The 11,183-nt window shown below is 38.6% G+C and overlaps 1 protein-coding gene across 1 annotated transcript in view; it reads left to right on the forward strand.

The window, feature by feature from the left end:
• Window positions 1-10,737, forward strand: part of LOC111432748 (TMV resistance protein N-like) — a 16,959-nt gene extending 6,222 nt beyond the window's left edge. Inside the window, exons 2-4 of the mRNA XM_023069682.1 lie at window positions 7,902-8,547; window positions 8,854-9,001; window positions 9,755-10,737. Of these exons, the coding sequence (XP_022925450.1) occupies window positions 7,902-8,547; window positions 8,854-9,001; window positions 9,755-10,737 (1,777 nt within the window). The remainder of the gene's footprint in view (window positions 1-7,901; window positions 8,548-8,853; window positions 9,002-9,754) is intronic.
• Window positions 10,738-11,183: the final 446 nt, after the last annotated feature.

The raw sequence follows: 11,183 nt of genomic DNA on the forward strand, positions 1-11,183 counted from the left end.
AAAAAAAAAAAAAAAAAAAAAAAAAAATCCTTTAGCCAGTGTTCTCCTTGCATTTTCTCTATCCTGTTCTTTGTGTTCATCTAGATCAAGTGTGTGCTTTGTTGTGGGATCCTAACAACTGGTATCAGAGCTAACAACTGGTATCGATCCCAACACAAAACATGAACATGAACATCACATCTTGTAAAATCATGAGTAGGATACCCATAACATGGTGCACAACATCTCATCTAGGTGAGGGAAATATGAGGCCAAACATGACATCTTGTTAAGAAAAAGAGGGTGCAGGGTGTCATAACCTAACTATGAAGAGGGTAGGCTGTGACCCTCACATTGCGACAAGAGAACCAACGATCCTCAAGTGGTGCCCATCCAACCATGCGAGAACCTAGACAGGTGTTATGATGTTTCCAAAGAGGATGGTGCATCATCTAACACACCACATAGAGTGGGCATCAAAGAGAAGTCGAGGCATAAGCAAGATAAGAGCAAAAAGTTGACAAGAATGGCAAAGATATGCTTGTAGAAGGGTCGAGTAGGGCCCTTGGCTGGAACCTCAAAAGTCAAGGTTTTAAAAAAAAAAATATGGGCATGCGGATCTAGAGTTAAATCCATCTATATGAAATATGAATGCTTGCCAAATTTGGAGTCAATCAGACATCAAATGGAGGCTCCACAACATCATATGACATTTCGCCAAAATCACGTCTACTCCAGAGGAATTAGAAATGCCTCAAAATGTACTATACAAGGAGGCATGGTGTCAACTCTCTACCACCCTTGGGCTCTATGGCCTAAGCGAGCTACTCTGTGGTACATGTGTGTGTCAGGTGAGCTGTTGACTCTGGCAATTCGGAGGAAAACGTCGATGAAAAACAAACGACCGAAGGAAGGTTTCTTCGAAAGAAAAAATAGCGGAAGTAAAAGGAGAGAGGGAGAGATTTGATTTGCTGAAGCCTCGATTGATTGATTTGTTATCAGTTTGGATATTTAAATAACAAATTATCCTAAAATAGAAAAATTAAATGACAACTTAACTAACGCTCATCCACTCTACGTGTACTTCCCACTTCCTTCAATTGTGTGGGTTTTGTTGTATTTCGATAATCGGAAAGGAAAATCCTTTTCTTTTCGGTGAGAGGAAATCGTTGACGGAAGTTGTTGGAAGAAAATAAAACGTGTGAAATAACAAAGAGAGAGAATTGCTGAAATATTGACTGTGCTTCAAATCAGGGTGTTAAATCTTCTGAATAGATTTCAATATAACTTATCCTAAAAATGGCTGGAGAGTGACCATATTTCGATAATCGGCCAGGGAAATCCTTTTCTTTTCGGTGAGAGAAAATCGTTGACAGAAGTTGTTGGAAGAAAATAAAACGTGTGAAATAACAAAGAGAGAGAATTGCTGAAATATTGACTGTGCTTACAGTCACGGTGTTAAATCTTCTAAACAGATTTGTTGTTTAAATATAACTTATCCTAAAAATGGCTAGAGATGGGCCAACTAAATCTATGCCACTTCCTACAAAATTGCCGTCTAAAACTTTGGTAATCCATTCGACGTGTTTGTCAAATGGTCAAACGGAGGTATTTAATCAACTAATGAAATCGTGTGAATCTAAATAAGGAAAAACTCAGGTTTTATCTAACAAGTTTAACGTCCACTCTACTTGTACTTCCCACTTCCTTCAATTGTGTGGGTTTAACGTAAAAATAGTTACCTAAAAAAATGATTAACTAAAAAATAAGGATCACATTCACTCGGTAGGGATTTATCTAACATGAGCATGTCGAGAAGAGTGTTTTAGAAGACTTTCTTTGAAATGGGTTTTTGAAGGACAATACCAGGCATCACGGGTGCGCTGGTATTATGCCCTAGCCCGTGTGTTAGAGGTTGCATTATATACCTACTATTTAGTACGATATCTATAAATGATATGGCATGGGCATGGGAGAGCCAATGCCTCGACAGAATCTAAATTGATGGATATTCGAGATGTCCAGGTGAGACGAACGACACATGAACCCGTTCTTGATGGCATAAGCAACTAAGTTACGAAAATCGATGACACCCTATAACTTAGGATGGCATCGAGACATGAGGGCCATATTAATTGGAAATTAAGATGAGAGTATGGGAAGCGACATTGCATTGAGAGACCTTAGCCTTGAGTAGAGGCAAGATCGAGTCGAATGACTTGACCTAGTGTAGAGGCAAGTTGGTTGTGTCGCAGACAATTGAACATGCATGCACAAGTAACATGTGTTGTCGAATAAGCTTGAATTTTGTACAAGTGATGTTCCGTTGGCGAAGACAATCTCGCCTAAGGTTCGACGAAGCCGCAAAGACTGGAAAAAAAAATGGGGCTTGATCCTCCTTAAGGTTGGTCATGAGCATGTCAAGATCACGACGCCGCACTGTTGAAAAAGTATGATCATAACAATTTGTATCCAAGCCACATTTTGTGTGTCTGGTCTGATGAGATTCTCAGAGAAAATAACTCAAAGGTTGATTGCAGACCTTGCGAGTGTGTCAAGAGTGCCGGAGAGGGAAGAAAAGTTTTCAGTCAGAATTAGAATCAGTTGTGGATTGAAGCCAAGACTCCCCAAAGTTCATTGTGTCATGTGTCGATACCCGATGTGGGAAGATATACCCGTCAAGTAAGACCAAGCTCATTTGCCAAGGGTTTGTAGTTTAATTGGGTGCAAGGAAAATGAAACAAAAGATACACCGGGTCAGTGACTTCCAAAGAACCATTTGTATAGAGAAATAATGTCAATAGTTGTATGGAAAGAAGCTAGGGGTCAGTTGAGACATGCATCGGCCAAGTGCCATATTGTGCACAAAGCAAGTCCCAATGGGTGGGACAACTATGCTGCAAGAGAGGCAGGCGATATTAAGTGGGGGAGAACCAGCAAGAATGGGTTCCTCGCCCTGACAGAGTGCTTTGGTAAGTGAGCACATGTGTATTCTTTGAGCCCCTGCCTCATACTTAAGGGGTGATTTTACAAGAGTTGTTAACACTAACATTCACTTGAGAAGTGAGCATCATTGGTCTAGAGAAGTGAAGCTGCAGTAAGACCAGAGAAGTGTCAAGACAACGATGCCACATAAAGATGGCCGACTAAGAGTTGGATGAAATGTAGTGCCAAAATGCAGTTGTGATATGAGCTTTTAGACATTGCTACTCTATGGGTTGGTGCTATGATGAGTAAATTCCATGGTTGGCTTGGAGCCTCCCCCAAGGGGTGCACTGTTGTCTGCAACAAAGAATACAACGAGAGTGGCCAAAGCTTGGGGCGCACCCTTCCTAGCCTAGGCGAAGATATGCCAAAGCTAGTTAGTTTGTCATAGTTTGTCTGGTGTGTCTCAGGTCAAGTCCATAGAAGGGCGAGGGAGGCCCAAAAAGGGGATAGGCCACAACCATTGTGTAGTTGTTTTTTCGTGCTTATGTTGCGGGTCTTGGAGACCAAGTGAAGGTTCGTTAGTGGGATAGCTCATAAGTAGTGTGCAAATTCCGTATTTGGTCTGAAGCACGTATTTTTGGCGAGTTTGTTAGGAGCAAGTCCAAAGTCAGATTGTCATCAAGGATGATGCCGAGATTAAATGGGGGAGAATATCACAACCCAATGAGTGGTTGTGCCCCAAAGTAAGTCGTCGAGGACGATGACTAGTTTAAGTGAGGGAGAATGTCACAACCTACCAATGGTTGTGCCTCAAAGTAAGTCATCGAGGACGATGACTAATTTAAGTGAGAGAAAACGTCACAACCTAACTATGAAGAGAGTAGGTTATGAGCCTCACGTTGCAACAAGAGAAGCGGTGACCCTTAAGTGGTGCCCATCCGACAACACAAGAGCCTAGACAAGTTCCATGATGTGACCAAGGAGGATGGTATATCATCTAACACACCACACACTATGGGCATCAAAGAGAAGTCAAGACATAGGCAAGATAAGGGCAACAAGTGGACAACTGTAGCAAAGATAAGCTTGTTGAAGGGATGGGTAAGGCCCTAGGTCGTAACCTCAAAAGTCAAGGTTCTGAAAGAAACTTGGGCATGCGGTTCTGGATTTGAGTCTGTTCATATGAAATATGAATGCTCGCCAAATTTGGTGTCAATCAGACACCAGAAAGATATTCCACGACATCGGGAATTGGAAATTCCTCAAAATGTACTATAGGGGGAGGCATGGTGTTAGCTCTCCGCCACCCCTAGGCCATATGGCTTAAGCGAGCTACCATGTGGCACATATGTGTGTTATAATGAGGGCGAGCGTGCCAGGATGAGTGTCTCAAGGGACATCCTTTGAAATAAGTTTTTCAAGGATAGTACCAAGCGGCACGAGTGTGCTGGTATTGCGCCTCAGCCCGAGTATCGGAGGTTGCATTAGACACCCGCTATCTGATACGGTATCCGTAAATGATATGTGATGGGCATGAGAGGACTAATGCCTCGATAGAACTTGGATGGATGGATGTTTGGGATGTTCGGGATGTCCCGATGAGATGAGCGAGACGTGGACCCGTTCTTGATGGCATGACCGAGTAAGTTATGGTAGTGGATGACACCCCATGACTTGGGATGACATCTTGAGATGAGGACCAAATTAATTGAGAATTAAGATGGGATGATAGGAAGCGACATTGCGTTAAGAGATCTTGGTCTCAAGTAGAGGCAAGGTTGACCCGAATGGCTTGGCCTAATGTAGAGGCAAGTCGGTTGTGTTGCAACGATTAAACATGCACTTGCAGGTGGCATGTGTCGTCGAACAAACTTGGATTCTGCACAAGAGATATTCAATTGGCGAAGACAAACCTCACTTGAGGTTCAACGAAGCCACAAAGTCAGGGCAAAAAATATATATGAGATTTGATTCTCCTCAAGGCTGGTCGTGAGCGTGTCAAGATCACGATGCCACACTATTAAAAATTATTACCGTGGCACAAGGCATCCCACCTAAAAGAGGAATACATGGATCTCTGAAAGCACCGCGTGGTAGGGGTCATGGGTCACATTGGACATGATCAGATTATTACCTACCATTCTTTCATATCATAAAACTTTAGGGCATAGAGTGTGATACCTTATTTTCGTAGTTGTAGGGCTTGTGTGATACTTTCCTTGGGTCTCGATCATAACTAATTTTTGTATTTCTTATTGTTTTTGAGGCATAATGACATCCTGCATTCTTTGCTTATGAACCCATCATAATGAAAATCATGAATTATTTTAAAAAGTCATAGAGCCATAATAAATTTTTAGATAGTTCTAAAGGAGTTAAATCTTGGGGTGTTGGCCTTAGGTTTTTCTTTGGTCCTAATTTGGTCTCGGTTCCAAAAATATTTTAATCAACTTGAAATTTTGAACATATCTTTTATGTTCTTAGGAATAGGCCTCATAAAAAGTAGAATGTCATTTTAAGGGTGTTTAGAACCTTGAAATTCCTTAAAAGGTACCAACGATATTTTAATTATTTTACTCTCTAGTTCTTGGTTTGGCTACCTAAACTTATCCAATTACTTTCAAACTTCATGACATCATAAAAAATCATAACATAAGATCTCATACAAAGTTGTGTAGCATTTGAAGGTCATCTAGATCATAAGTCGAAGATAGATTACCTTTAGGGGCACTATGATCATTTTACACTGTTTCTTGGTTTAGCTTTAACCTTATCCAATAACCACCACTAAATTTCATGTATAATATTAACCTGCCATAATATGCATAGTATTAAAAATTCATAGGCAGTGAAGTTCATTCAATGAGTTATTTTAATGTTACTTAAATCGCGAGCAATTTGATCGGTTAAGGGTCTTAACTCGCGATTTTTGGTGTTTTTTCTTTTATATTTCCTTAATTCATACTTGGTTTAAGGTTTATACTGAAATCCAAGTGATTTCTACCTGTATTTCTTAAGAAAAGTCTATTTTCTTTCATATTTCCTTAATTCATACTTAGTTTAAGGTTTATACTGAAATCCAAGTGATTCCTTCATACTTAGTTTAAGGTTTATACTGAAATCCAAGTGATTCCTACGAATATTTCTTAAGAAAAGTCTAAGAGCTACTTACATCGTCATTGATGTTTGAGATCTTTGTTCTTGAGCTTCCGGTATTCGAATTACCTCAAAGTTTCTTCCACAGATTCTTTATGGTGTCCAGTTTAGTTCATTTGAACTGACTACGTCATCGTCTTCTTCCTCTGGATAGGAAGAATATGTGCACATTTATGTGCGTCGCCGTCTGAAAAATTCCCTTATATATATCCATACACAATGTTTCTTTCCTCGATTTCTCCATGTAACTTAAAGATGGTGTTACAAGAAAGAGCTAGGGATTGATTTCATACCTTCTCATGGATCATAGCGTAAGATATTTGCCTCCAAAGTTCGTCGAAGATATATTTCTCACTAGAGTTAGAAACAGAGGATTTCTTATTGGGTAGTCGATTCTAGGGTTTTTATGGCCCGACTTCTTCATGGAACCTTTTCCTTATTCTTCCCTCAAGCTAAAGGAATTGGTTTGGAGGGACGTCTTTGAGTATGGGACTTAAATTTCCAGAAATTGTTCTCGGTTTACAACTCACCTGGAAACAAAAAACTTCTTTTTATTGGGTAGCTCATTCTAGGACGTTTCAAACTCCCGATTTCTTCATTAAAGTTACTCAACTCAATCCTTTGAAGATTAAGTAATACTTAGTTTGAAGTGAAATGGACCGTAGGAGGAAATTTGATACTTGTCCCAAAATTCTACCGCAAACTGATTTTCTTCAATTGGGCACGTTCTTGAGGTTATTTCTTTTCGTGATCTTCTATGGAAATACTCCTTGGAGGTGCCAAAACTGACGGAGATCAATTTTACCCGACAAATTGACTTGTATCCTCGAATCTTTCTTTCAAGTTCTTCAATGGCAACCTTTATTGGGGGAATAGATTATGGGCTCTTTCAGCACTCGATTTATTGATAGAACTTCTGGGTAATCTTGTTTAGAAGTTAACAATTTTGAAGGGAAATGGTGGACAATTGCTATCGAATTTGGATGCAATATGAGAGTAGAAGATCCAAAATCTAAATGCTAATTACTTGCGATTGGGAGCTTGATTCTTGTTCCATACTATTGCCCAAACTTTAGACTGTATAGAGGAAGCTTAAACCGACATTGAAAACTCCAGAATCGTCATAATTTGGAGAATGAGTTTCCTGGATTATCCATAAAAATATCATCTCCGGTCAACGAGCTACGGACTTCCAATTTGAATTCTAGCTGTTGGATGTGATTAATTGTGAGTTCTCTAAAACATACTCAAATTTGCTGATGATCTAGTGGTTGGATTTTATGATTCGAGGGATTTTTTTAAGATTGTATACTTCCACGAATCTGATTTTCTGATATGTGGCATTTTCGTAATTATCTCAAAGTTCAAGAATATTTTGGTAATTTGTCATTTCGTAATTATTTTATTATTATTTTTCTTGAAAAATCTAATTTTTTTCTAAACATTCTTCCTCATTTGCGGGGGTTTTTTTTTTTTTCCTTCCTTTTTGAGTACCATGAAGTTTCTTCTCGATAAGAAACTAAAAACTTTGAAAGTTCCTTAAAAATTACAAAAAACGACATTGTTGTCCATTTCGTTTAATTTTTCTTTTTCAATCGTTTAATTTGTGTCATTTTTTTAATAATAATAAATGAAATTTAAAGATTTGAATCCCGATGTAAAGAGAGGTAGTATATGTCAATTACGGTTAAAGCTATACCCACTCTGAAATGATGATATTATTCCTTAACAAAAATCATGTCATGAGTAAATAATCTATTAGCCATAATTAGTGATCAATGTATTTATGATTTACTATAAAACTACTTATTTACTTCTCCTCCTTTTTTTGGGCTTAGGACACATGAATCAGAAGTCATAGAAGAAATTACCACATTACTATGGAAAAGAATCAAACCGACCTTGAAAGTCACTAAAGAAGACCAACTAGTTGGAATCAATTCTAAACTAACCAAACTTTCTTCTGTTTTGAATCCAAACTCATATGAGGATGTGATTTGGGTAGGAATTCATGGAATGGGTGGCATTGGTAAGACGACAATAGCTAGGGTTTGTTACGAGCGAATTCGCGATGAATTTGAAGCTCATTGCTTCGTCTCCGATGATCAAGAGAAATTTGAAACCTCTGGTCTTCCATGTTTACAAAGCGAACTCCTTTCAAGGATTTTTTCAATTAAAAATGATATATTGGATGTTGATGAAGGGATCGTTATGATACACCAAGCGATTCTACGAAAAAAGATTCTTCTTGTCCTAGATAACGAGAATTGTTCAGACCAAATCATGGGATTGATTCCAAACAAAGACTCTTTTGGAGATGGCAATAGAATTATTATCACAACAAGAAACATAGATTTACTTTCAAATGAGTTCGAAGTGAAAAGAATTTTTGAAATGGAAGAACTTACCGATGAGGAAGCCCTACAACTCCTTAATTTGAGTGCATGTCCAAAGCAAGATTGCTTAAAACTCTCCAAGGACATTGTCAAGAAGAGAGCTTGTAGAAGATATTCGACATGATTGTGGTTTTCATGCTAAAATAAGGGTTGAACGTCTCATTCAAAAATCTCTCTTAATTCTTTTGTATGATAATAAATTGATGAAGCATGAATTTATTGCAAGAAATGGGTCAGAAAATTATTCGTCATAAACCTATTCAAGATCGACTATGGTGCCAGAAGGATTTTAAAAGCATGATAAGATATATTGTCGATCAGTTTAGAGTGACTTTCTAAATTCTTAAAAACATTGAAAATTTCATTAACTCTATTTGGTATTATGTGAATTCAGGTTAGAGAAGCATCGGTCGAAAGCATATTGTTCAAGTCGAGAAGAAACGCTGTGGAGTTTCCAATTTTGCTCTCAAGAATGCACCAACTAAGGCTGCTTAATTTTCAAAATGTGAGGCTGAAAAATGAGTTGGAATATTGCATTCCAAGTGAGTTGAGATATTTGAAGTGGAAAGGATATCCCTCGGAGATTTTGCTATTGAATTCTGAAGAATATAAGCTTATTGTGCTTCACATGTGCCACAGCAATTTGAAGCAATTTTGGCATGGAGAAAGGGTAATAATCCCATATATGTATTACTGCGAGATCTCATATTTGTTGAGAAGAAAACGAAACACCCTTTATAAGGGTATGGAAACCTCTCTATAGCAGACGCGTTTTAAAAACCTTGAGGGAAAATCTGAAAGAAAAATTCTAAATATGACAATATCTACTAGCGGTGGACTTGGGCCATTAGAAATGATATTAGAGTCAGACACTGGGCGATGTTCCACCGAGAAGATTGTTCTCCGAAGGGGGTAGACACGAGGCAATGTACCAGTAAGAATGTTGGGTCCATGGGAGTCCCACATTGATTGGAGAAAGGAACGAAGGCCAGCGATGACGCTTGACCCTGAAGGGGGAGGATTGTGAGATCCTACATCGGTTGGGGAGGAGAACGGAACACAATTTATAAAGGTGTAGAAACCTCTCACTAACTGATGCATTTTAAAAAATTTCGAAAGAAAAAGCCTAAAGAGAACAATATCTACCCGCCGTGGGCTTGAGCCATTACAATACATAAATGTTTAGTTAAATTGATATCATTCTTTACTCTTTGACAGCATTTGGAGGAGCTGAAGTATATCAAACTCAGTCATTCTCAGAAGTTATCCAAAACTCCAAACTTTGAAACTATTAGAGCTTGAAGGTTGCACAAGTTTGGTCAATATTCATCCAACAATTTTCACAGCAAAAAAACTCACTTTTTTGAGTTTGAAAGATTGCATCAACCTCACACATTTTCCAACGAAAATTAACATCAAGGCTCTTCAAGTTTTGATTCTCTCTGGGTGTTCAAAGCTGAAGAAGATCCCAGAATTTTCAGGCAACACAAATATATTATTGGAACTCTATTTGGATGGCACTTCCATATCAAGCTTACCTTCATCAATAGCAAGCTTGGATCATCTAACAGTGTTGAGCTTAACCAATTGCAAAAATCTTATCAACATTTCAAACGCGTTGGATAAGATGACATCTCTCAAAAGCTTAAATCTTTCGGGATGTTCAAAGCTTGGAAATAGAAAACGAAAGTGGGGCGACACCGAAACGGCGGAGCTTGACGTGAGACAAACCGTACAAAGAACGGACGACGGAGACAATATCTTTAGAAACATTTTTCTTTGGTTATGCAAAGCTCCAACGAGTGGCATTTTTGGGATTCCATCACTGGCTGGTTTGTACTCTCTTACAAGCCTAAATTTGAGTGATTGCAAGCTTGAGGAAGTCCCGGAAGGGATCGAGTGTTTGGTGTCGTTGGTGAATCTGAATTTGTCTCTAAATAATTTCTCTCGTCTTCCTACGAGCATTTCTCGACTCCATAACTTGAAAAGATTGAACGTAAACGAGTGCGAAAAGCTTCTTCATTTCTCAGAGCTACCACCAAGGATCTTAAGGTTGATGTCAAATGGCTGCATTTCATTGAAAGATTTTCTAGACACTTCAAAAGTTAACCATTCATATTTCATGGTTGAAGTGAATCTTCTAAACTGCTACAAATTGGCTAACAACAAAGGGTTCTATAAAATGATCAATTCTTGGATGCGAAAGACGTTTTTACTCGAAGGAACATTTGACATCGACAAAAATGGGATCTTCGATATGCATCAAGTGGGATCATGATGTGCCAAACGCCAACATGCTTCGCTTTGCGGTCTACGTCGTTTGTGGATCAAGCAACAAAAACGACAACGTCGATGTTGCCTTTGCCATTTTTGCATCTATGACTGGAATAGGCTGCAATGACCCAAATTTTGACAATAGAAATATTGTAATTGGTGGATTTGCTGTTAAAGGGAGGAAGAAGTTAGACCACATTTGGATGCTCGCTTTGCCTCGAAGTGACCGTATAATAAGAATGATTCACCACTGTAAAGAGATTGAGTTTCGATTCTCGCTCCAATTTAGTTATATTCAATCTGTTACTCCAAATGTCGAACTAAAAAAGTGTGGAGCAGGTTTGATAAATATGAAACAACAGGATGATTTTATAAATCGGTTTGCTTCGTACGTGATGTTCATGAAGAAGATGAAGTCAGAGTTGAAGTATTGATGACCCATTAGCTTCA

Source organism: Cucurbita moschata, unplaced genomic scaffold, assembly GCF_002738365.1.
Source record: "Cucurbita moschata cultivar Rifu unplaced genomic scaffold, Cmos_1.0 Cmo_Scf00040, whole genome shotgun sequence".
In the NCBI taxonomy this organism is placed as follows: domain Eukaryota; kingdom Viridiplantae; phylum Streptophyta; class Magnoliopsida; order Cucurbitales; family Cucurbitaceae; genus Cucurbita; species Cucurbita moschata.